Source organism: Orcinus orca, chromosome 7, assembly GCF_937001465.1.
Source record: "Orcinus orca chromosome 7, mOrcOrc1.1, whole genome shotgun sequence".
NCBI classification, from domain to species: Eukaryota; Metazoa; Chordata; class Mammalia; order Artiodactyla; family Delphinidae; genus Orcinus; species Orcinus orca.
In genome coordinates this window covers 59,643,004-59,670,587 of record NC_064565.1, presented here as the reverse complement: position 1 = coordinate 59,670,587, position 27,584 = coordinate 59,643,004, and the positions used below count along the sequence as shown (strand labels likewise).

General features: G+C 39.2%; 1 protein-coding gene across 7 annotated transcripts in view; it reads left to right on the top strand.

The window, feature by feature from the left end:
• METTL8 (methyltransferase 8, methylcytidine) overlaps positions 1-27,584 on the top strand; it is a 139,601-nt gene that overhangs the window by 62,387 nt on the left and 49,630 nt on the right. For 4 of the 7 annotated variants that reach the window (XR_007478401.1, XR_007478402.1, XM_049712274.1 and 1 more), the window contains exons 5-11: positions 969-1,339; positions 2,717-2,766; positions 7,756-7,819; positions 9,018-9,157; positions 13,603-13,709; positions 13,857-13,922; positions 14,665-14,828. Coding sequence is in view for 5 of the 7 variants with exons in the window: in XM_049712274.1 (XP_049568231.1) it covers positions 969-1,339; positions 2,717-2,766; positions 7,756-7,819; positions 9,018-9,157; positions 13,603-13,709; positions 13,857-13,922; positions 14,665-14,828 (962 nt within the window). In the remaining 2 variants the exon portion in view is untranslated. Of the gene's footprint in view, positions 1-968; positions 1,340-2,716; positions 2,767-7,755; positions 7,820-9,017; positions 9,158-13,602; positions 13,710-13,856; positions 13,923-14,664; positions 14,874-27,584 lie in introns of all 7 variants that reach the window. The other 3 variants (XM_049712276.1, XM_033423568.2, XM_049712277.1) reach the window with 2 other exon arrangements.

Sequence of the window (27,584 nt, the reverse complement as noted above, 5' to 3'; positions counted from 1 at the left end):
ATCATATGGTCCTGCTTCTGCTGTGACCAGGCTCCAGGACCCATACAAGTGGGTTCATTTCTCTGTGTGTCCTTTCTTCAAACGTGAAACAAGGGGGTTGGAGTAGATTATTGCAATGGACCATTCTAGCCCTAAGATTATGTCATTTATTATTCCACAATTTCCTGTTTGATTACCAGTTTGCACAGACATTTGTCGTGTTGAAGCTGCATTTACAGAGACATAAAAAATGAGGTATCATTTCTCTAAGATAATAAAGAGCCTTACAGGTTATTGGTAAAAATGTGATCATTAAGATTTCAAGATTAGACTGTAGAAAGCAGTATGCAATGATTATATTCCTCACAAAAATTTATTGGCTAAACTATTGAGACAGAAGCAGACTTACCAGGGTAAGCCCAAATAACCCACACATTGACACATTTTGTGAGGATTAATACTCTGTAGTTTTAACCTTTAAAAGGTTAAAAAAAGGGCTTCCCTTATAGCAGAAACTAACACACCATTGTAAAGCAATTATACTCCAATAAAGATGTTAAAAAAAAAAAATGAGCCAAGGGTATTCCCTGGTGGTGCAGTGGTTGAGAGTCCGCCTACCGATGCAGGGGACACGGGTTCGTGCCCCGATCTGGGAGGATCCCACATGCCACGGAGCGGCTGGGCCCGTGAACCATGGCCGCTGAGCCTGCGCGTCTGGAGCCTGTGCTCCGCAACGGGAGAGGCCACAGCAGTGAGAGGCCCACGTACCGCAAAAAAAAAAAAAAAAAAAAAGTTAAAAAAAAATCAGATAAATAAAAATTATTATAACATTAAAGTTATTCAATAGTAAATATAATTGTTATAAGTGAATAGTATATGTAATGTATTTAACAGTATTTAATTATTAAATATATTTAGTTATTAAAATAGTAACTAATGATAAATATAATTCATAGTAAAATAAATCCTTTTTCTTCTCTTTATTTTAGTGAAGTATGAGAGTGAAGCTAGTAAATATTGGGACACATTTTATAAGATACATAAGAATAAGTTTTTCAAAGATCGTAATTGGCTGTTGAGGGAATTTCCTGAAATTCTTCCAGTTGGTCAAAAAACTGAAGAGAAGGTAAAAGAATTATCATGGAATCATGTAAAAGTTCATGCTGCAAACTGTTTCTCAAGAATGCACTGCCCTACTATGCCTGAAGAAAAAAATCATGATAGAGAAAGTTCTGGCTCATCAGATGGTCAAAACAAAGCAGGATCTGATTTTTCCAACCTCGACTCCAAAGAACACAGAAAAGGACCTCTGAAGACTGAATTGTTTCCCGGTAGCAACGCCACTTTCAGAATCCTAGAGGTATGGTACTGCAGGGGCAAAAATTTTTCAATGTACATTCCATATTACTTTAATAACGATCCAGATTTTTTAGGGGGGAAATGATCAAATCTAACTATTAAATAAGTGTTCATATACTTTTGTGCATAAAAATTATTTAAGGGACTCATATCTTTAATTAGTCAGGTTTTAAGTTTGTGATTTAAATTTTTTTTAATTTGTCTACTTTAATTTCTAACTTGAAGGAAGTTTTAAATACCAATAAAGTTTTGGCCTTAATTTCTATCTTTCTGTTATTACCCACTTTTAGGTGAAATAGAAATAAGTGAAGTATGTAATTTGCTATAATCTGGTGTAGACCTTGATTTTCTGTTTTAAAAAATAAACCTTTTCCTTCTGATTGTAAAGATAATATATACTGCTTACAGAGAATTTGCTAAAGAGAAAGAATAAAATAATCTACAGTCCCATAAACAAGGGATTTAATTTAACCACTATTAACATTTAACTGACTTTTTTCTCCTTTCGTTTATACTGTTTTGTATAGTTGAGCTATACTCTACCTGCATTTGGGGGTTTTGCTTTGTTTGTATTGAACATTATAACGTAAACAGTTTTCCCTATCTTTAAAAATTCTCTATAAACATTTTCATGGCTGCAAAATACTTTACTATGTGGAATACTATGATTCTACTTACCTGTTTTCACTTGACTGGGCATTTAAATTGTTTTCAGGTTTTCAACAGCAAACATCTTTGGGTATAGACTTTTCTGCATTTTCTTTTATTATTTGGGTTCAATTTACTAGTTCATAATTTATTTAAAAATTTTAGTACTGTTAAAATATATTGCCAAATTGCTTTCTAAGAAGTTGTACTAATACCAATTCACTGCAGTGTAGGTCTGTTTCATCACACCCTTACTGATTGGAATATTCTTATTTTAGTGCTTTCTGCTTTGTTAGACAAAAATTATACCTTATTTTAATTTGCATTCCTTTGATTGTTAAATAGGTCATATAGTTCTTTAAACGTTTAGAAGTCATTTGTACTTCTTTTGTGTTCTGTTTATTTCCTTTATTTATCAGATGCTTTTTAAAAAATGAGCTCTGCCCTTTATCATATTTAATGCAAATGTTTTTTTCACAGTATGTTTGTCACCTTTTAATTTGGTTTATTTTGGGTTTTGGTATGTAAAAATTTTAGATGTTTCCATAAGTCAGATTTCTCAGTGCATATTATTCTTGTGATTTACTTCATTGCTTTTGAGTTTAGAAAACTCTCCTATACCCAGAGATCCAGTAAATTTCTTTTAGTTTTTTTTTTAATAAAAAAATCTGACATTGGTGAGGAAAATTTAACTTTATTTTCATAATATTTGTTTATTCTTTGATTTTAGGTTGGCTGTGGTGCTGGGAATAGTGTTTTTCCAATTCTGAACACTTTGCAGTGAGTTTTAGAGTTTTCTCCTACAAAATTCTACATACATATGGGAGGTTGAGAAATTCTGGGAAAAAGTTGTCATGTATATGCCAGTAGTGTTCTTGTTCCTGTATAAACAATGACTAAAGGAAATTTCAAAAGAAGTGTCTTGGCTGAGTGTCTAATTTCATGTGAACTGAGAATTACTCTGAAAATAATGTTTCACAGGCATGGGTTGTCCACCATGAGTTGAAGTAATTTTTTAAGCTTGTGTTTATGTGGATGAGGGAATAAGAAGAGAGTAAGAGGTTGGATCCTTCTGCTAAGCTGGGAATTGCTGAACTTTAGAGATTTATTTACCCCTCCAGGTTATTTAGGTGTCATTTTACACATAGAGAATAGAGTTTAAAGCTTACACAAAATAAAGTGTAAGCTTTAAACTCATTTTTTTGTCATCACTTCTGGAGCCACACCCAGTATAAAACCTTCTCAAATGACTGTATCTAGACTTGAAATTGTTTGGAGTTATAGCACCTAACCCTAAGATTCAAAAAGGCAGAAGTAGGGGATAGGAGCAAAGATGTTCTCCTGAGTTGCCCTTCCCGTTCACCACCTCACCTATGTGTTTTAGTAGGTGATGAAGAAGATACACCTTACAAAACTTTAACACCTTTTACCTATGGCTGGTCTGTCAAGTCCCTTTTTTTTTTTAAGTTTACATGATAGCTTTCCCATTATTTTTCCATTATAAAATCAACATAAGCACATTTGTAGAACGTTCCCATTAGAGGAAAATGGGTTGGGGGGAATCACCCATTATTCCCACCACCATTAGCATAGCTGCTGACAGAATTTTTGTTATAATTCCTTTCAGTCTTTTCACTATGCCTATTTTTAAATTTAAGAAAGTCTTTTTTTTTTTAACTTTCCATTGTGAAAATGTAAAAGCATTCAGAAAAACTGAGTAATACAGTGTATTCTCATACACCCACCACCTTGTTTCAACAGTTATTAACATAAGGCCAACATCATGACACTTTAAGTACTTATGATGGATCTCCAAAAAGCAGGACATACTTCATTACTATTATAAACCTAACATAATAAAAATTAAGTAATTCCCTAATATCATCAAATTACCAGTTAAAGTGTCCAGCCAGAAGTGGTGCTGGCCAATTTGCAGTTCTGAATGGTCTTCCTCTTTCGGGACTTATTTTCTTTGTTTTCCCTTTTCCAATTTCTGGGCCAAAATTTCCTGTACTTTTATACCACGTAGCCAGATTCCTTCACCCCCGTGATCTCTGAACTTGTAATACACATAAATCTACTACACTGGCAGTTGATTGTGTGTTACTTTATGACTTACCTCAAGTTATTATTTAGCATATCGTTTCTCTATGTCTTATTTCTTCAACTACTATTCATATATTCCTTGAGGTAAAGAGCATATTTTACTCTAATCTGATTTTTCAGGTAGCCTAACAATACAATATAGATAGAGCTTGGTACACACTGACTGATTAATACCTCTGGCTCCCCACTTGTTAGTTGTATTTTTCCCTCTTCTACTTCTCCCTCCAACTAATAATTGCAAGCTCTTGCCTCTCACCCCCTGACTCTTTCTTTGTGGATATGTCTTTTTGGTTTTTTTTTTTGCCTCATATTCATATTTTAGAAATCACTGTAGCTCAATAACCTGAGATAATTAATTCATCTTTAAAAGGCAACCAGTGATTAGCCTTCCAAAGGGAGGATTAGACTTTTTTTTTCCCACCACAGAAATTGTGTTTTATTACTTTTGGAGAGTATAAGATTAATGTTTTACATTTTTAGAATATTTTACCATAATTAGACCTCTGGAATTGAGAGGTCATATCATTCTCCAAGGATCATTTAATTCTTAAACCCCTTGCCAAGAGAGTGCTTGGTGGTGTGGTGGTAGTGGTGATATTTACACCTGTTTGCTGGGAGAAGGGCCAAGGCAGTCAGCCGATTTTACTGAAAAGCTCTGGAAAGTCATTGGGTGATCACAAGACCAACTTGGGTTGCTGATGCAGTGGGAATTCAGTTTCAGAGGTCAAGCTGCCATCTGGTAGGACACATGGCAAATGGCACAGGCCTTCCTTTAGCTTACTAGACTGTTCTGTATCTTGTGAGTGTTTAGTAACTACTACCCAAAGATAGACTGCATACCTTTCATAAAAGCTAGATGTGCCAGTGTCCAGAGAAGCATTTTGAGCTATATGGAAGTATTTATAGAACCATGTTAATTTCTTAAGTTTTTAAGTTCCTGGAAGGCAGAGGCAGATCTTCCTTTAATGATGATAACAATGATGATAATGATGATGGTGATGATGATAGCAACAATAATAAGAATGACTAACATTTATTAGGTGCTTACTCTTGAGTCAGGCACCTTTCTAGAAACTCTACATATATGAGTCCATTCAATCCTTACAACCAACTTAGATGCCATATTTATCTCTTAGGAGTTTGGGATTGACATATACACACTACTACTATATTTAAAATAGATAACTAACAAGGACCTACTGTATAGCACAAGGAACTCTGCTCAATATTCTGTAATAACCTAAATGGGAAAAGAATTTGAAAAAGAATAGATGCATGTATATGTGTAACTGAATCACCTTGCTGTACACCTGAAACTAACACAACATTGTTAATCAACTATACTCCAATATAAAAGAATTAATTTTAAAAAATAAAGATGAAGAAACCAATTACAGAGAGATTAGATGACTCTTCCATGGTCACCCAACTAAGTGGTAGAGCCAGGATTCAACCCTTGGCAGTCTTGTTTCAGAGCCCTTGCCCTTAGCCATCATACCACATAGTACTATATGTATCTGAGTGTTTTTTGAGACATTTCAAACATGTGTGACCAACCAACAATTACAAGTCACAAATATATGGATTTCATAGGAAACAATAAGGGTATATATGCTGCAATAAAGCACAATTTTTATATGGGATGGATGAGAAAATATAAGCAGCACAAGTTTTAACTTTGATTCAGTACTGGTTAACTTTTCATAACCATATCCTATTCATGATACATTAATTTATTTGGACAGATCTTAATTTGAATACAAACCCCTAGTGCCACAGAATGGCACTATATATGAATACTATACTATATATGAATATTATACATGAATGTAGTATTCATCAATGAGTAGCATTTGAGAGTAATGCAAGCCTGGGTGAGATTTTGCTAAATGCATATTTGTGCTTATATTCCGTGTTTATTTAGAAGTCCTCCTTGCTTAAAATGCCTCCTGAATCAAATTGGAAGTTCTAATTATGTGCTTCAAAGCCCATATATCCCGTCACACACTGGGCTCTCAGGATCCACTCTGCTTCTCATCCCTAGCATGTGACTCCCACTTCTAAACCCTTTCCCCTTCTTCCCACTTAGTAATGCCATCCCCCTCCTTCAAAATTCTTAAGACTTTCACCTGAGGGTGCCTGCCTTATGCACACTTCTATAGAAATTGTATATGTCCCCAACTAGGCTATAAAATCCACAAGAGCCAGGACCATACCTATAATTACTGTTTAGGACATACTGATCTCTTTCTGTGATTCAGACACACTACTAAGCAAGATGATGCAAGGATCCTTTGCTAATAGCATACAAGGTATGATTAGGAAGGGTACTGACCCACAAAATTCAAAGTACAGTTGACCCTTGAACAATGTGGGGGGTTAGTCCACGAATAATTTACAGTCGACCCTTCGTATTTGTGGTTCCTTCTGTATCCGCAGATTCCATCAACCACGGACCATATAGCACTTAGTATTTACTATTGAAAAATATCCATGTGTAAGTGGACCTGCGAAGTTCAAACCTGTATTGTTCAAGGGACAGCTGTATGTGCCTGCCCATTAGTAACCATGGCTCAGCCATTGTTACTGAATTTCAGGTAAAGACCAAATAGAACTTGTCTAAGTTCAGTGGAGGCCAATTAAAATTAGTCAGGATTTTCATATGGGTAAACATCACCCCCCCAAAAAAAAACCCCTGAATTTGCTTACTTTATTTACGTATTGTAGGTAAAGCAACTGAGTCTCGGAGAAGTTAAGTCAAATTCAGTGTTAATAACTGGCAAATCCAGGATTTAAACACAGGTGTAATTGGCTCCCAAATCCCATACTCTTACTAGACAGTTTTATTAGACAGTTTCATTTACTACTTTGTATTCTAATGCTTGGTCCATGTATAAGGCTCAATAAAAGTTTGAAAGTCGGGCTTCCCTGGTGGCGCAGTGGTTGAGAGTCTGCCTGCCGATGCAGGAGACACGGGTTCGTGCCCCGGTCTGGGAAGATCCCACATGCCGCGGAGCGGCTGGGGCCGTGAGCCATGGCCGCTGAGCCTGCGCGTCCGGAGCCTGTGCTCCGCAACGGCAGAGGAAAGAAAAGTTTGACAATCACTTGAAACGATAAGAATATATTAGTGTTTTATTATTTTTAGAAGTTGTATTTACATGCTGTTAATATAAACATATTAATATTATATTTAACAGCACGTAAATGCAACTGGGGGTTGAGGGTCCTTGGAGAGGATAGAACTTGGCTAAGCTAAGAGGAGTTACAGGCCACGCTGGCTGGAGGCAGACAAGAAAGAGTGCCTGTGAGGGGTAGGAGGAAGATTGAGCAATGCTGATGGATGGCTTTGGAGGTTTCCCTTGGGAGAGTATGATCGGATATAGAGCAAGTAGGCCCACATAATGGAGGGCCTTAAAATCAGGGCAGGAATTTGAAAGTCACCCTGTAATTGATAAGTGTTTGAGATAATGTTGGTTCAGAAACAACATGAAGGCATCCACACACCACTGCAGAGAACAGTGTCTAAAAAGAAGAAACAACAAGCCAAGTGTCATCCAAAATTCTGTTAAAGGAATACTAACAAATTCAAACCTACACTTTCCTTTCTTCTGTAGCTTCAGCATATCTGGGCTCTAGATTTAAATATTTCTTTCATTTTCATAGGAATGCTCCAGAGTTCTTTCTTTATTGTTGTGATTTTGCTTCTGGAGCTGTGGAGCTGGTAAAGGTATGCCTTATATTTTCTTTAAAGAGAGCTATATTAAAAATCTAATTTTTTGCTGTTGAAGTGATTTTTTTTTAATGTAACTGCATCAGATGTAATCTGTGACCATTTTTAACTGAGCTGTTACAGTTTTGCAAATCATATCATCAACTGATGCCTAAGATGTTACCCTAAAACAATAGAAGTTGTTTGGGATTTAATATAGAGTTCAAGAGAGTGGTTCCTACAAGGTGGTATTTATATTTATGTCCCTAGAGCTTTACACACAGTTTGGCACATACTAGGCACTCATTAAATTAAAAATTTTGAAAAAAAAAAAGGTCTGAAAAGGCATATATTACAAATCTAAAATGTCTCAACTGTAAGGAAAACAGTGGTGGGAACCGGGCCTTATTTGACCAATTCCCAAATGCTAGTAAGCATTATCATAGCAAAAAGAGGTAATTTTAGGAAATGGAAGAGGAATGGAAATTCTAACAAAAATGTATAGTAAACACATGGAACATAATTTCTGGTAATAAGAGTTAATAGTTTTTCATTGTAGACATTTTCTAAAATACTGAAAAGCCTAAAGGGGAAGATAAAATTTACCTATAATATGCTTTTTTAGAGTCCTAGAGTGAATCACTGTTAGTATTTTGCTATATATCCTTCTAGTGTTGTTTTTATAGGCAAATTGTGTGTGGATGTGGTTTTTTTAAAATAGCATCTTTATTGAGGTATAGTTCACATACCATAAAATTCACCATTTTAAAGTATACAAACCTGTGATTTTTAGTATATTTAGAGTTGTACAGCCATCACCATTACCTAATGTTCATTATGTACTATAGGATATTTATATATTAATGCCAAAGGAGGCATGGAATAAGCAGTGAGAGAGAGAACCGAGGACCATCTCAGTGCCTCTGAAGTAACACAGGGTGGGCTTCCAGCAACACTGCCTACTGACTCAGAAAGACTGCCCTACTCCACTTTTCAAGCTAAGGAGGGATTGCAAAAGAATATTTGTTATCAAGTCCAAGTGCTAGACTTAATTTTTAATGACAGCTTGAAATAACCTAACAGAATACCTAATCCAAAAATCAAATTTATAGAAGAAAGGCACTTGAGAGAAGTTAAATTGACCTTTTTAATTTGAGAAAAATACTAGAAGTCTGCTAACAACTGTTTTTGTATTTTCATTCCTTTATCATGACAGTCGCACACGTCATACAGAGCAGCCCAGTGCTGTGCCTTTGTTCATGACGTGTGTGACGATGGCCTACCCTACCCTTTTCCAGATGGGGTCCTGGATGTCATTCTCCTCGTCTTTGTGCTCTCTTCCATTCATCCTGACAGGTAAATGAAGACTAAAGGGCAGAGCAAATGTGTACAGCCCCTTTATCAGGAGTGGCTTTCAAAACTATCAAAGCAAAAATGACAATTCTTGAATTTATCATTCAATGAACTACATTATGTATAATATGCAGCCTTTTAAATGTAGTTTTTCCTTTCTTCAGACTTTCAGAAAGAAACTGGTGACACTACTTCTTTAGTGAGCTTTCTGTCACTGTCAGAATGAAGTAAGCATCTTCTGGCAAGACACATACCTATTAAAAGTGACAGAGCTTCAAGGAAATTACAAATTCAGAACAGCCTAATAGACTCCCGAGAGGGAAATTGTACATTGGTGATCAGAAACAAACATCTTTGATTTAGCATCTTGCTGAATGTTCATGAAGAGGTGGGCTGTAAATCTGTTTGGCTTCACACTGGTCTATCGATGGGCTTTAAAATATTTGTTTTAAAGAAGCCCACTAGGGAATTAGGGGTTATCAAAATTTGCCAGATTAACCTCGGACCTTTATAATCTAAGATTGGCCTAGTGCCATCATTTAAATATTCATGACTTAAATATTTTAGTTCACATAAGGTTTTGAAATAATAAATACAGCTTTTCTCTAAAGAGGAAGCACAAAGAGATATTACCAGCAATTAAAATGATCACTTTTCTTAAAATTTTGCCACCTTGTATGTATTAAGACACATGTGGTAAGTGTCAGGAGTTGTGCCTTCATAATGTTTCTTAAAATTGGGTTTTCGTGATCTTCTGGTAATAGATACGGACTTGGCATCAACCGCTTTTTGTTTGGTGAGTGTGACTCTTTCCCAAAGAAATCGAGTATTGTGTCCTTCCTTCTTTGCTATTATAAGGTCACTAGGACCCTTTACAGTCCTTTCACTTCTCTTTCAGAGATGTGCACTTTGATTACTTGTGGAAAAGCAAATTAGATTTCCAAATAACGAATGAAATATATAATTGTACCTGGTGAGATATATCAAGTTCCATGAAGTTACTTCCTCCCAGTTTCTATAACCTATTTCTTTCTGCTAATCTGTTTATACTGTTGGCATTATTCAGGTACTGGTAGAAGGATGTCACCTATGTGTTTTGTTTCACAGTTAAAAGGATGAATAATAAAAAGGATAGAGTAGGTGGATAGTGAACAAGATTTTCTGACATCTATAACAGGAAATGTTTAAATTCAAAATGAGACCTCAAAAAGACTATTTCAATTAGTTTAGATAATGTATTTTTGTCATGAGTTGAATTGAATGTTAAAGAGAAGGGGAAGCAGATATCTTGGAAAGATTGTTTTTATAGTACATATATTCATTCTATTTATTTATTGTAAAATAAGTTCAGATGTATCATGTCAGTAGCTACTTTCTTACCTACGTGGAAATGATCTAAAAATGAGGTGAATGAGTAGAAGTTGGGTAATAGTAAGTGAAAAGTAAGGCAGTATCTTTAGGGTCATCTAGCACTGTGGTAGTAGATTCAGCCCCAGGAAGATTCTAGAAAAATGGCTTATTGTCAGCTTGGGAGTTCAGCTAGACCTTGAGTCTTGGGGTCCCAGCTTAAATGGGAGTAAACCATAGAAGGCTACAAAAAAAATAGGTAGCTGTCCTTCTTGTTATTGAAATAAAAGTATAATATGTTTTCTAAAGATCTAAGCATCGAATAGTCAATAAACACTCTTTTTTTTTTAATCTCTTTTTTTCCTTCTCCTCTCCCTCCATCCAGCGATAGGTGAGGATAGCAGAGTTGGCCCAAGTCAGATGAAAAAAGAAAAGGGGCTTTCCCCCATTCTTGTCCATCTCACCTGCAGGCCACTCCCACCTGCATTTCTCAGGAACTGGCTCTGGAATTGCATTTTGACCCAAGATGGGCTGATAAGGGAAGCAGCTCCCCACCTCTTGCCTTCACCTGCAATGCAGACTTTAAAGGATAGTTGGAAGGAGAGGATTTGCAGAAGGAGGCTACATTTTGAAGTATTTGGCTGTTTTTTTGTGTTTTCGTTTCATGCTTGTTTTGCTAATAATTGCAGAAAGAGATTTTTTTTCTCTGTACGTAAAACATTTATCCAGAAAGTGAATATTTTAAGGTTTAGATATGGTTTTCTTTAATTGTCAAATTCTAAGGATATAGGCACAGTGTGAAAATAACCTGTAATAAAATAAACAAGGAAAAATACTTTTCTTTTTCTCTTTCATGTACTTAGGTTCCAGGTTTTTTAAAGAGCTTTTTTTCTAATCATGGCACCTTTTTCTGTCATTTCTCTCTTGTTTTCATAGTTACTTTCATTTTCTTACTACTTATTTCTTTCATAACCTGACATACTGTTTCACCCCGTTATTCCACTTAACAGTGTTTTAAAATTTTTTTTTAATTTTTAAAAATTTTTGGCTGCATTGGGTCTTCATTGCTGCGTGCCAGCTTTGTCTAGTTGCGGGGAGCAGGGTCTACTCTTCGTCGCGGTGCGTGGGCTTCTCGTTGTGGTGGCTTCTCTTGTTTCGGAGCACAGGTTCTAACGCACGGGCTTCAGTAGTTGTGGCACACAGGCTCAGTAGTTTTGGCGCATGGGCTTAGCTGCTCCGCGGCATGTGGGATCTTCCCGGACCAGGGCTCGAACTGTGTCCCCTGCATTGGCAGGCGGATTCTTAACCACTGTGCCACCAGGGAAGTCCCTGAACAGTGTTTTAATTGGAAGGAATTTACAGATTATCTGATCAAAACCCCTAATTTTTAAAATAAGGTATGCTCAGAAGCTTTAAGAAGCTTGGATAAAGCAGAGACAGCAAGGACTTAGTACACAGGCTGCCATTTACCATTCTCTGCCCAGGGCAGACATTGATAATTGATTTTGTAGATTGTCATTCCCTGTGAGTCTTAAGAGTCCTTTGCAGTAGAGCTCCGTCGGCAGCCAATGTCAGTCACTTGGCTTGATATGAGATCTGAAATCTTTGTCATCTCTGTACCATAATCACATATAAGGCCTTGAACACTTAACCAAGAACATTAAATCAAAAGCAGTCACAGGCTTCCCTGGTGGCACATTGGTCGAGAATCCGCCTGCCAATGCTGGGGACACGGGTTCGATCCCTGGTCTAGGAAGATCCCACATGCCTCGCAGCAACTAAGCCTGTGAGCCACAACTACTGAGCCTGCATGCCACAACTACTGAAGCCCACGTGCCTAGAGCCTGTGCTCCACAATGAGAAGCCACCGCAGTGAGAAGCCCGCACACTGCAACAAAGAGTGGCCCCTGCTTGCCACAACTAGAGAAAGCCCACACGCAGCAGCGAAGACCCAACACAGCCAAAAATAAATTAAAGAAAAAAAACAAACCAGTTGCAAGGGGTCATGTTTGGGAACCAGATGGGTAGAATAAGCAGTAAAAGAAAGAAAGTAATAAAAGCTTCCCAGTATTGAGCTGGGACTTAGAGTGTGAATAGAATTTAAATAGGCAAAGAGTAAGGAGGAGAGAATTCTTTGAGGGGAAACCACATGAGCAAAGGCATGGACTGCTCAGAGCCAAGCATGTAACAGTTTGGCTAAAGATGCCTCAGATTAGGAAGTAGTGGGAAAGATGTTGGAAAGATTGAGGTCAGTTGTAGGTGATCTTAAGGGCTCAAATAAGAAACTAAGATTTTATCCTGTGGATTAAAATCATGAAAATTTGAGCAAAGGGATGATTTGACAAAACCATCATTTTAAGCATACTAATTCATCAATAATACGCAGGAGGGATTGGCAGGGATAATAATAACACCTGTTAAGAAGCAGTTCTGTTTCCAGCCTGAGGATGTTGGAGTTTGTATACTAAGGGAGTACCAATGGGATACGAGAGAGAGAAACAATCAAATATGTAGTTTTTTAAAAAAGACATACAATTTGATGACCAAATGGTTGTGCTGAGGATAGTGGAAGAAGAGAAAAATAAAAGGAGTCAAAGATTTCTCTGAGGTGTTACACTTCGGTGAATTTAGTACCTTTGAACTAAATAAAGAAGTCAGGAGGAAAAGCAGCTAGTTTTGGAGGAAAGGTGATCCCCGTTTAGGTATGTCTGATTGGGACAGTTCTGGCATATTTTTTATCTTGCAAGGAAAATGAAACGACTTCATTTTTTTCTGCCTTGGAACTACCTTAATTTGCTGTTAATATCAGGAATGTCTATGTGGTTTTGCAGTTCAGCATTGACATTACACATCAAGCTCTGTGAAGTTACCGCTCTGGTCATTTGGGTGATTTCTTGATATTCTAGGCTTTTTGAATCTGATTATTTAGCAAGTTGGTGTCCTTTTTTCTTTCTATACAAAATATTTTTGGTTTTGTTCCCCTTATATTTGTGGCTTACATTTCTTTGGCCTCATTGAGCTGTGCTTATTTTATCATTAAGGAGGTTAAATGTGACGTATAAAACAAGACTTCCACAGAGTCTCTTGCTTTGTTTTCAAAGGATGCAAGGTGTTGTAAACCGACTGTCCAAGTTACTGAAACCTGGGGGAATGCTGTTATTTCGGGACTATGGAAGATACGATAAGACTCAGCTTCGTTTTAAAAGAGGTAATGGTATATTCAGTTTGGAGTTATTTTCTTGTGTTTTAAAGAATGCTGTGTTTACATTTCATGTCAATTTTGTTGGTGGTGGTGGTGGTGGTTTTCTTAAGGAATACTAAGTTTCTCTTGTCACACTTCTTTTTTTTTTTTTAGGGCATTGTTTATCTGAAAACTTTTATGTTCGAGGAGATGGTACCAGAGCATATTTCTTTACAAAAGGTATGTTTATCTATAAGAGGAAATAATTAGCTGTAAAAACTTTCCTTGGGTATTATTTGCAGGGAGAAACTTAAAAGCTCTAAAAATGAGGCTTCAAGAGTTGAATAAACATTAGATGTCTTTACACCTTAGTGATTATAACTGTTCTATGTAAAAGCTTGGAAGTGGCCTTTTTGCCTTTTAATCTTTTTCCAATTTAAAGAATCACTTGTTTCATCCTCATACCCTAACGAAGTTTCCATTTCAGAGGTACTGTTAGCCCAGATATGAAAAAATTGATGACGTGCCACAGCCAAAAGAGGGAATGTGATTTTAAGAGTCCATAGAAAATTACTTATCTCTTGTCAATTTCTCATTTTAAAAAAGCATTTAAAATGAATCCTTCATTCAAGGACTTTGCCCAAACTTATGTGAGTACTTTTACAATGTGCCATTTGGGGTCTCTGCAAACCAACAAAAACTCAGATCTGGGCACCTTTCAAAATATTGAAAGCTGCAACCGATAGTGTTGTATATCTGTTAACACCTGCTGTGTTCAACTGTTTATACTTGGTATGTTTGTGTGAAATAGAAGAAAACCACTTGGTGTCATGGGTTTCCTTCACCAATTTGTACTAGAGAATGTTTCTTGGTATAAATGAAAATTCAGATGGTTATTCATTCCATTAATGTTCCATTGTTCCTGACTGCCCCTCCCCCCAAGTCACATATCATACATTTGACTGCCATTCTTGTCTCACAGGGGAAGTCCACGATATGTTCTGCAAGGCTGGGTTAAATGAGAAGCAAAATCTGGTCGATCGTCGCTTACAAGTTAATAGGAAAAAAAAAGTGAAAATGCACCGAGTTTGGGTTCAAGGAAAATTCCAGAAACCATTACCCTTCACTCAAAAAAGCTCCAAATTGGTATTTTCACTCTTTTCTCATGGCTGAACTATGTATCATGTTAAGGTACAAACCAGAGGATTACACTATTCAAAGTCTTCTGTAAATCTTTCATTTTTGAAAAGACAGAAGAAGAGAATTTGTATATCCTGCTGTTTACCGTGGGTGGGCTCTTTTGTGCATTTTAAGCACATGTAAGTGATTTGTAAGAGAGCACAGTATTCTGTGTTTTCAAAACGTAATATGCTAAAGCTTGTTTGGATTTATTACATCTTAACCATTTTGTTTGTTGTTTGAGTTTTATAAGCATTCAGTTAAATTACCAATATAAGTCAGATGATTCTGAGAAGCGGAAACCTGCCATTTTTTAGAAGTGAAAAAAACCCATCTACTTTATTTATACATTAGTTGAACACAGTTGAACTCTCCTCCACTGTTAACTGATAGCAGAGAGGCAGCTCACCTTGTTTCCAAGGAAAGTCACAAGACCAAGACAAAAGTATATATTTTTTTGTTTTGTCGTTGTTCGTCCCAAAACTTTCTTTTTCTTTAATTCACAGACTAATGTCTGAAACAGAATTTTAGTTTCTCTTTCCTTTCCTAAAATTGGGGAAGTATGACCAATGCTAATATTATTTTCAGGCTATTCTTAGGTGTACAAGTTGGAAGCCTTCTTTAAGACAACTGTCATACCCAAGAAAATTCTTAAATCGTAGCAATTAAAAATTTATTTACCACCTTGCCTCAAAAAAGACATAAATTGGCTTGCAAATTGTACTTGGTAAAAATGGAGTTTCTAAAACTGGTCTGTCATTCATTATACAACATATACTGAGTACTTACATTGTGCTGAATTATATGGAATAATACAATAAAGACCCAGCTCTGTCTTCTGAGAGCATAAATAGGCTCTAGCTGGCAAAGCAAACTGTGCATCCCAAGCCTCTAAATCATGATCTAAGATAACATGTGAGCAAGTACTCAAATACGGAGCTTATCAGCTAGCTGGTATGCTTGACTGATTATGAGCCACAGAAACCTGGAAGACATGGACAATCTCTTGAAAGGACCACCATCAGAATGATCAGTTCCACTATTTTTCCGTTTTGAACTCACTTAAAATTCAACTTCCTGGAAGCATATGATTGGTCCAATTTGGATCATGGATTTATCTTTTTTTTTTTTTTTTTTTTTTTTTTTGCGGTACGTGGGCCTCTCACTGTTGTGGCCTCTCCCGTTGCGGAGCACAGGCTCCGGATGCGCAGGCTCAGCGGCCATGGCTCACGGGCCCAGCCGCTCCGCGGCATGTGGGATCTTCCCGGGCCGGGGCACGAACCCGTGTCCCCTGCATCGGCAGGCGGACTCTCAACCAGTGCGCCACCAGGGAAGCCCCATGGATTCATCTTTTGACAGACTGGGGCAGGACAGGTTATTTGATGGCACCACCAGACTATATGGAATGGAGGCAAGTTCCTCGAAGGAAAATCAAGACACTGTTATCAAAAAGAGGGGAGGGTTGCTGCCCAGTCACAGACATCGTGTGGTGGTACCAGTAGTAATAATGGTTCTGAAGAGAGAGAAAGATCAGCTATGGGATGGAAGGGAAAGAATCAGGGTTCTGGGAGGAGGTAGGTCTCAGGCTAGTCCTAGAACATATGCTCTCAGAAGATGGTGAGAAGACAGGTATGTTTGGTGGGGATATGGATATTCATGATTCGGAATAGTGGAGAAAAGATGGGGAGGGCATCTATAGACAGCCTTGAATAGAGGGTGCATTGGGTTCTGGTCTCTGGACTAGAGCCATCCGAGGTTGGTTTATTTCTGTTTTATCCTAGCCATGGTGTGTTATAAATATATTTAGAGAGATTGATTGAGGAGTCGTCAACAGAATGGAATGCAGTGAGGTCAGAGATCAGGGCAAGGAGAACCACGGAAGGTTTTGCATACATTTTCCTTGATAACAAGTCCTCAGAAGTACAATATCAAGGTTTCTGTTTAAACATGCAGTAAATGTAAAAGTCAAAATTTGCCTGGGACTCTTAACTCAGTTGTTTTCCTAATTAAAGTGTATATTTAAAAGCCAAACTAGTAACGAAGGTATTACGTACAGCAAGGGCAGTTAGATAAGTTAATGTTGCTATGGGAACCCCAGCAGATCTTCTTGTGTCTCAATTTAAAACTCATGGCCCAAGGTGGTTTTAAAAACAACAGAAGGTAAAATTATTCCCACATTCTCATACATGTAAATCGTACTGTCTCTCTCTGTCCTAAATAGCAGATTCAAGCCAGCTTCTTGACTGGCACAGTAAAATGCTGCTCCGTGTCTTTCTATAATGTATTACAGCATGTAGTTAACCTTTAGAAACTTCAAAAATACATCCACCAAATTTGGACTGTGAGACACAAACTGGGCTCTTTTGGGCTCTGTCTAGCATAGACCTCCTATTCCACATGGCTGCTCAATGGGCCATTTCTATCAGTGTCTTCTGCTTGTCTGGTCAGTCTTTCTCTCCCTTAGCCTACCTGAATCAACCCCCTACTTAGAGTTTGCTGCCAGACAAAATGTAGATGTTTTTTGGCAGAGGAAAAATAAGAGAAAGACCTGATTTGGAATATTGCCTATAGATATTAAGAAATCATGAAATGTTGCAAATGTATCTGCTTGGGTATTAGTTTAAAATATTTGATAACTTCATGAAATTCTCATCTTTTCCCTCACATCTATGGAGCTAGGACTAGTCAGTTAGGCAGAGTTTGATATTTAAAACTTCATCTGCTGAGGGAGCTGAATTTCAAAAGGACTATTTTCTTTCTAACAGAAAAAGATGTGTTCCTTCATTTTATAATACAGAAACAATGAAAGATGCTATATTAAAAATGCACCCTCTGTTTTCCTCCATTTATAAAAATTCACTTTTGAGCATTTTCCAAATGTAAAAATTCTCACACACATGAAGTACTGTTTCATAAGGTTGTGAGAAAGCCAAGGTAGCGGTTTCTATTATTAAAAGTTTTGCATTTCGGTATGACACATTTGTCGTATTGAAACACCCAGTTAATGTTGACTTCTGAGAACTTATTTGCTTTGCTTGTCTCAGTTCCATATGCGTTGTCTCTAAATTTTGAATACATCGAGGTTTCTACCATCATGCAGTCTAAATCGTTGCTATACATATTTGTACGTGAAAATTATTCACCCATATGCGAAGAGCTGCCCTCCAGGGCATCAGGACCATGTAAACCGTTCAACATCAGGTGACTTAAATTCTTGCCCCCAGACTCCTAGGCTGTATTCCTCTGGTTTTCCAACTCATCAAAGCCAATTTCTGAAGCCAGAATATATCACGCATTATTACTTCTAATTGGTTTTAATGTTTGTTATGCTCCTCACAAGTGCAGATAACTTCACATTTGCATCATTAATAGGCCTTTTTCTGAGCCTCTGCTTCTTCTGCTTTCTGCCTCTGTTAGTCATCAGTAGACGTGTTGGTGTGGGTATTCACCTCCCTTCCTTGTGAAAAGTGCCTTGTAAAATCTAAAGCACTGAATATATGTGAGGTATTGTTATTAATAACCGTATTTACAGTCTACAAGGCAGCATACAGAGTACTCCAGCAACAGAAACTTTTTCAGTGGTTTTATGAGACCTTGTGAGAAAGACAGTAAAATGCATGGAAAAATATTGCCTGCAAGTCAGACAGGAAGCATGGGTCCTAGTTCCTGTTGAACCGCTTAGCTGCTCTTAATTTACCTCTGAGTGCTAAGTCTTTTATACACTACACTTTTATATACCACATTATTCCTTCATTTAATCCTCAGACTCCTATGAATTAGTTTTTACTGTAACCATTTAACAGATAAGACTGGAGCTCTGAGGTATTGGGTAATTTGCCTAGGATATCACCGCAAGTCAGTGGCAGAAACACAATTTGGGCCCAGAGGTGTCTGATTCCAAAACCTCTAGTCTCATCAGTACACTTTTAATTGATAGACTCAAATGCCGTTCGGGAAAGCTGCTGGAGAAGAAAAAGAGCTCCTGAATCAAGCAGAGAATTATAGCAATGGGTGGGAGTTTGGATCAGACGATCTTCAAGGAGACAGCTCATTCTAGATCCAGTGATTCTATGAAATAGGTAGGTAGTACTTATCCACAGTTACGAACTGGGAAGGAAGAGAAGGAAAGGAACGAAGAGGAATGACAAAGCAAAAGCTTGCAGTCAGCTCTTTTCAGCATTCTGCATATGTTTACTTCTGCTCTCGCCCCACCCCGCTTCGGGCTTCAGCCTTCCACTTGGCTCCCCTGCGAGCACACAGAGCACCCATCACTTGCATACTCCTCACTTAAAGAAAATAAATCAGTCTGTACTGCAAGGGGGTAGGGGGAACCCTCAAAGGGATCAGCTCCAGCATAATCTAAAATATGTGATCAGGGAGTGTCAATAATAAAATGAGTGAAAACATCTTTGTTTAAAACATTGTATGTACAATAATGCCAATTCAAGCCTGACATGTTGAGCATTCCGTGGAATATGGCTTGGGATTTGAGAGGCCTAAAGTTACCTGCAGGTTGGCTTTGGTGTAGTTATAAATATAAATAGAAGTAAAATAACAGTTGCATCTTCATTTATAATGAATATATACTGTGGCCTCAAAGCTGCAGAGGAGAGTGGATGCCAAAATCTATCTTTCATTAACATATGCCTTAAATGACAGGGAAGAGGTGTTAAGACAAAATTACTTTTTCCTCTGCGTATGAGTCAGCAACATGCAAGTAATAATAGTTCTGCGTGTGAGTCCCTACAGAGGGTAAGAAAAACAGCATCAAATTGAAAATGCAAGTCCACCTGCCGGAGGGGCCCAGGTGGCGGTAGAGCACAGCTCCCTTGAGCACCATCTTGAAGTGTCTCAGGGCACAGTGACCCCAACTCTGGCAAGCCAGGTTGGCATGATCTGCATGGAGGACATTAAAACCTCCAGATAGTCAAAGACAGCTCACCCTCAGCTGCTCCTGGACCTCATCAAAAGCAAGCTACAAGGCACCACCACTGTCCAAGAGTTTAAAACAGCTGCTTTGGATTCTACGGTGCATGTGGTTTCACAACCACTTAACCTTTAGCCAGGAACAGCTAGAGGCAGGTGAATGGATAAATACATGTTAACATTACATAAGGAGAAAAAAATAATATTTAGGAGCACATGGACTTCAAGTAGTCACAAATAGCATTTAGTTAGCAGTGTCCTTGGCATCCCAGTGATTTATGTCTTTATCTTTGATTTTCTCCAGCAGATAGGCACTAAGTAGAGCCTGGACTCCAGAAAAGACATGCTTTTCTGTCAGGTGTTAACTGCTAAATTAGGTGAGCTGTTCATTGCCTCCTAAAAAGCCCCAAACATCTCTCCTACTTGGGCTGGTGTCCAGGAAAACTATGAGTTTTGTTATCCTTACACAAATTTTTTGGCAGTGTTTTCAACCCATTGCTCCTTTATGTGACACTTCCTAGTTCATTGCAGAAAAAGAAATTAGTTTTTTTCTTACTTAATCTTTATATATCAGTTGTTGGTTGTTTCAAAAAACTTTGGGGAAGGGCAGTCACCCTTCAAGTCTAAGCCTTTCTCATTGAGAAAAAGCTCTAAAACTGTGTAACTTCCTAAAATTAATGATGAGGTGCTGTTGAGTCTCTTGCATTAGTTTGTTGATGGTTTTGTTTTTTTTTTAAATGCTGTGTACTTAACACAAGGAACACTATGCAGTTGCTGCCTCATTTCTCTCACCTCGTGCCTTTTGAGAGTAACGTCTTTCTCCTGAGGCTGTCCTGCTGAACAGACGTGATAGCTCTCCATACATTTTTAGTTACGCCGCACTCCCTCAGGTGAGCTGGAACAGCGTCCCCTTAAGCAGCATTTGGAACTTGCACTGAAAGAGAATGGCTGAAATTGCCCGTGTCACATGCCGCACTGAAGCAAGGAAATTTCTGCCTCTAAGGATAATAGCTTTTCTCCTTGCTCATACATCTTCCTTCACAGCCCTCATTTATTTTAATGTATATATTCCACTTTGACTCTCTGGAAGATATTTTTAAAGGTTTTTTTTAAAAATCCAAATGAAAAATGAAATTCAGGATCCAGAAAAGCATTTACTCTGTTTATCCTCTCCATGAATGTATTCTTAATCAACCAGTCTTTCTGAGCATCTCTTCATTTGCTGCTTTGTTTCGTAATAGAATACTTGGGCTCTGGAGATTAGTGAGACAAAGACAAAGCTTCATTATAACCATCCTTGTTTTACTCCCTTGTCTTATAGGCTTTCTCTTCCTAACTCACTCTCCAGGTGCTTCTTTCTCTTGCCAAATAGCGCAAGGAAATACTTTTGCAGATCTTTTGTTTACTTTAGAAAAAACACTGATCCAGCCTTTCCCATTCGGGAGTGCTGCTCATTTCCTGACTGGCCTTTAAAGTTTGGCTCGGTAGCAACTTGGGGATTTGTTTTCTACCCAGAGTGAAAGGAGCTGGGTGCCTAGCAGCCCCATGCTGGAATGAGAATTAAATTCTGCTCATTCCCTGGATAAGCAAGCTGATGCTTTCCTTGTAAGTCCCCCCCCCCCCACCATTCCTCAAAGCTTTAATGTTTAGTCATTTAGCTTTAGCTTTTTAAAAGACATTTTAATAGGGTTGTCTCTCCTCCAAGTGCATGCAGGAGCTGATCATGGGCACAGGGAAACTCTTAAGAATAAAGAATTCCCTGTTTGCTGGTTTTTACCTACAATGAAAACGATGTACAACACATGCAGTGCTTACCCCTACTGCAGTTCCATTGCCAGTTGCCTGGCCTGGGACAGGAGGAACTGTAACACCCAAGGAATTTGGCTTGAGCTACCTCACTTTCTAAGTCCCCAGGACTGCCAAGTTAATGAAGCTTTGGTTATTACTCAGTTGAACATTTTCTGACTGCATGTAAGCTTTATAAATCTCGTGCTTTCTTCTCTTTGGCACGTTTACATTAAATTTTATTCTAGTTATGTAACTTTGTACTATAGTTATGTTTATATATGAATGTAAGTTACTCTTGATTCATCCTGCCTTGGGGTATTTATTATAGTTTGTTATGAAGTGTCAGTAACTTTCCAAAGAGAGTGGCTTTCTAAACCTGGAGCCTATATTTTTATATATTAATGCATTCTTTACATTAAAAGATTTCTGTTTATTTATTTATTTATTTATTTTTGCGGTACGTGGGCCTCTCACTGTTGTGACCTCTCCCGTTGCGGAGCACAAATTCTGGACGCGCAGGCTCAGCAGCCATGGCTCACGGGCCCAGCCGCTCCGCGGCATGTGAGATCTTCCCGGACCGGGTCACGAACCCGTGTCCCCTGCATCGGCAGGCGGACTCTCAACCACTGCGCCACCAGGGAAGCCCTAAAAGATGTTTAATGTAAAAGGTTAGTTGAATGATAAAAATAGAAAACCTTGACTGACAAAGGTCTTAACTACATCGGGGTGGGCATTGTCTTTAAGGACTTAATCTATAATATAAAATAATATGGCAAATAAAATACCATATGGGGGGGAGTTACAGACAAAGTTATTGGCATAGACAAGGTCCGTTTGAGGAAGCGTACCATGTCAATATGATGATAGCGGAATCTAGGGTCAGTCATTCCTCTAAAGCTCAGCCAGACACATAGAAACAGTCACCATTAGGAAAGGCTACCAGCAGAAGCGTCTGGCACACTGGCCTAGAGAAAGTGGGCAGTGTTCACAGGCAGAATAGCCAAATACTGTTCCACTGACCCAAAGAAAAATGCGAGGTCAGAGAAGTTTGTAGCAAGAGTGACTTGAAACTGAACCTCAGAGAACTAGACTGTAAGCTTAAATGCCTCCTAGCCTGGCTCAGGAAGAACCAAAGAAAGAGACTTCACTGAGCCTTGGGAATAGGAAGGCTGCAGAGGCCATGAGCTCTTTTTCTGTTTACCTGAATTATATCACAGAAATAGCCATTAAGACATTTTGTTCTTGATACTTTTTTTTGGTACTTTTTATTTTATTTTATTTTTTTATCTTTGGCTGTGTTGGGTCTTCATTGCTGCACACAGGCTTTGTCTGGTTGCGGCGAGCAGGAGCTACTCTTGGTTGCAGACACGGGCTTCTCATTGCGGTGGCTTCTCTTGTTGTGGAGCACGGGCTCTAGGTGTGCAGACTTCAGTAGTTGTGGCACACAGGCTCTAGAGCGCAGGCTCAGTAGTTATGGCACACGGGCTTAGTTGCTTTGCGGCATGTGGGATCTTCCCGGACCAGGGCTCGAACCCGTGTCCCCTGCATTGGCAGGCGGATTATTAACCACTGCACCACCAGGGAAGCCCCTTTGATACTTTTTAGAAGAGCAAAGACTTGCCTTTATCTGATTCTTACTTTTGATTCCAGAGCCCTTGTGCTTGTTTTCCATCATGGCATGTCACAAAGTATGAGTTTATTGATGTTCATAAACCTGGAAAGATGAGGTACAGCTTTAGGATAAACACGCCCAGAGAGGTGCAGGCAGAAGGGGACACTGGCCAAGCCAGAAGATCGTCCTCATTCCCCAGTGTGACAGAGAAAGGTCTAGCTCCTACTTTGCACAAGGGAACAGATTAGGTATCAGTGTAATAGAGTCACCAAGTGATTAAGATCTGCTGACCCTCTGCAAGGAAATAAATGGAAGGCAGGTAAAGAATACAGGCCAGAATAGCCTATGAGACAATACCATGATATGCAGTCACCACCATCTGGTGAGGTTTGAGAAGCCCCCCAAAGCACTATTCCTGTGTTCCCTGCCCACATTTTAAACCAACTGAGAGACTGAGGTGCCAACAGATGAAGATTAAAACATGAGCTTAATTACTGATGTAGCTGGTACAGAAGAGAATGGCTCAGGGTGCATGGAAACAGTTGCCCCCCAGTACTGAACCCCAGAATCAAGACCCACAGCTGGACAGCCACGAGACTCTACCCATGGGGGGGTCTGCCCCTGTAGAGCCTTTTGCAGAGCAACTGGCTTCCAAGAGAGAGTGAAAAAGGACTAAGTTAAACATGCCTAATTCATTTCCCAAATTCACTTTTTAGCCAAGTCACTTCACCTCTCCCAGGAATGAGGAAGACAGGACTGAAGAGACCAGTTGCTGCCCCTCCACATGGTGAGAAGCAACAGGAGTGGGAATTACCTAAACGTTTTGTAAGTGCTGGGTAAAGCATACCCCACATCTACCGAGACTAGAGCAATGTGGAGTGGACTCTATTTTGTCCTTTTGTCACTTGCTGAGTCATCTGCTCAGCATTTACCTGTAAGCCTGTGGCAGCTTACCTGGTCTGTAAGCATCTGCCATAGTGATGGGTGGAATCCGCAGGGTATGCACTGACACTTGTATGTGGTTAGAATACCGGGGACTGCAAACAGAATGAATTTCCAAAGGTATAACCAGTGACTTATTCTAGGAACACTACTACACTTAAACCTTTACTAGATTGCTAAATAAATGGCCAGGAGGTCTAGCAACTTTGCCAAGCACCGCTTCTACATTGACTCACTGTACACCAGCACTTCTCAAACTATCCGAGGCGAAGGACCAGTAGTTGCTTTTTGTTTTGTTTTGCCCGTTTCCAACCTGTCACAGACCAGTACTTTTGTAAAACACAATAAAGATGAATTAGTAGGAAAAAAAAAAGATATACTCCAGTTTCTGGCATTGTTTCCTGGTCTCTGCCCTCTCCCCACAATCTCTCCATATTACTGCGCTGTCAGCCAGTGCTTACCAGCTACATGTCAGGCATTGCTCTAGGTTTTGGGAATGAAGGGTTGAACAGGAAAAAGGAAAGAGACAAGCCCAAGATTTTTACTAGATTCATCAGTTATAACCTTACTCGGTCTCTCTGCTCACCCTGTCACAGACTGGGAATGAAACAGTTCCCAGACCAGCACCCAGTCACAACCCATCCCTTGAGCTGCACTGCTCTAAACCACAGGGAGACTAAAAATCCATGTCACAGTATTTGTTCAGCTTTGCCTCCTGAGCCCTGTTGTCTCTCTTCACCTCAGAGTGTACAATGCCAGGGCCTGGGCTCTTGCACCTAGAAATGCTTGGTCCAGGTGCTCAGTGCTTTTCGCTGCTATCCTTTTCACATAGTTGTCTGTGTTAAGTACACAAAACCACACCTCACCACCCAGCTGTCACCAGGATTCCTGGTGGTTATTGTTCCTTTTATCTGTTCACTTTTTAAAATTTTGACTTTTTGTGAATATGTGAATCAGTGCAAAATAGTTTCTATGCCAATGTAAAATGGAAAGGGAGATGATTCAGTTCTTTTGTTGAAGTCAAAACTTGTAATTTTTTCCCCCACTCAGTAGTGTTTAAATGCTAGATTGATGCCAAACTCAAAGAACATGGAGAACTTGGGGAAAGGCCAGAGACAGATAAACGATTAGTAATAGTTTGTTACAAGGGCCATGATTAGAGGCTGAAGAAAATGTGTTTATTAACCCTAGAAGAAGAGCATGCTACAGGATGAGAATGATAGCTCCCAGGTAGAAACAGGTAAAAAGGGTTCTCAGAGAAGAGAAGAAACATGGGGCCCATTTGGATATAAATCCTAGCTTCGCTCCTGCTGGCTGTGTAACCTTAAACAAGACACGTAACATCTCTGAGCCTCAGTAATTGGAGATGATATTGCTTACCTGAAGATTGTTGTAAGGACTAAATATAATGCACATCAAGTGCAAGACATGATGCCTGGAGATAACTGGTGCTTAATAAGTGGTAATTAATAGTTTTTTTTAAACAAAGGATGGTGATCAAGTCATCTTTTTTTAAGGGAGGAGAAATGCACTCTTCCTATAATATACATATTTTAAATTAGCCATAAGAAATTTTCCTAACTATGAAGAGTTAAGTTTCCTTACTTCAAATTATTGCTGTTTTCTTGACTTACATCCAATTCAGTTCAAACATATATTAAGCATCCATCCATTGTGTGCCAGATATTGCCAGACACAATGCTGGAATGAATAAGACTCGGCGCTTGCTCTTCGGATGCCCACAACTTAGGATGGATGACCATTTGTCTGAGATGTGGTATCTCCTACTTAAATCTCTTGGCTTCAGCTGGCCACTGCCATTCGACCCCCATAGTCTACCCAACCCCAGCATATTAATTTGCATCCTAGTTTTTGAGACCCTTTTCAAAGCCCCCCGTGAATAAATCTAGTCACGTACTACCCAGCAAAAGCCAAACAAATCGTGTGAAACAAGGTGTAGCCCCTGTGTCACAGACCCTCTTGTGTGTAAGTTCCCTTTTAATAATTCTGCCCATACTTCTACATAGATCACCTCCTGCCACAGCATTTAGGGCTTCCACTTATAATACCACTCAGCACCATTCTGCATTACCACAACCCATCCAACCTGTCACAATTGGGATGAGGTCTGAGCTGCCTTCAAGAGAGCTGCAAACTCCTGCTATCAGTGCTACAAAGCCCCACCCCACACACTGTTCACCTGATCTGGTCATACAAGCAAGAAACCTGGCTCATCTCTTGCCACAGTCATCACCTGATCACATAAATTCAAAAACTAGCCCCTGTGGAGCCCAGAAATAAACCTCTGCATACATCCTCAAATGATTTTTGCAAAGGGTGGCAAGACCATTCAATGAGGCAAGGACAGTCTTTCCAACAAATTACGTTGGGAAAACTGAATTTCCACATGCAAAAGAATTAAGTTGAGGACTTCCCTGGTGGCACAGTGGTTGAGAATCCGCCTGCCAATGCAGGGGACACGGGTTCGAGCCCTGGTCCGGGAAGATCCCGCGTGCCGCAGAGCAGCTAAGCCCATGAGCCACAACTACTGAGCCTGTGCTCTAGAGCCCGTGCTCCACAGCAAGAGAAGCCACCACAATGAGAAGCTGGCGTAGCACAACGAAGAGTAGCCCCTGCTCACCACAACCAGAGAAAGCCGACACGCAGCAACGAAGACCCAACGCAGCCAAAAATATATGTATTAATTAATTAATTTAAAAGAATTAAGTTGGACCCTAACTTTATACCACATAGAAAAATTAATTCAAGATGGATAAAAACCCAAATGTAAGACCTAAAACTAAAATTCTTAGAGGAAAACATAAGGGAAAAGCTTCATGACATTGGATTTAGCAATGATTTCTTGGAATAAGAAAGCACAGGCAGCAACACAGGCAGCACAGGCAACAACAACAAAAAGGTAAATTGGAATACATTAAAATGTAAAACTTTTGTACATCAAAAGATAATCAGCAGGGGCTTCCCTGGTGGCGCAGTGGTTGAGAATCTGCCTGCTAATGCAGGGGACACGGGTTCAAGCCCTGGTCTGGGAGGATCCCACATGCCACGGAGCAACTAGGCCCTTGAGCCACAACTACTGAGCCTGCGCGTCTGGAGCCTGTGCTCTGCAACAGGAGAGGCGGCGATAGTGAGAGGCCCGTGCACTGCGATGAAGAGTGGCCCCTGCTCGCCGCAACTAGAGAAAGCCCTCGCACAGAAACGAAGACCCAACACAGCAAAAATAAATAAATAAATGAACTCCTGCCCCCCCCCCAAAAAATGAATCAGCAGAGTGAAAAGGCAACCCACAGAACAGGAGAAAATATATGCAAATCATATATTTGATAAGGGGTTAATGGCCAGAATATATGAAGAACTCCTACAGCTCAACAACAAAAAAATCGATTAAAAAATGAGCCAAGGGTAGAGACTTCCGGGAAGATGGCGGAAGAGTA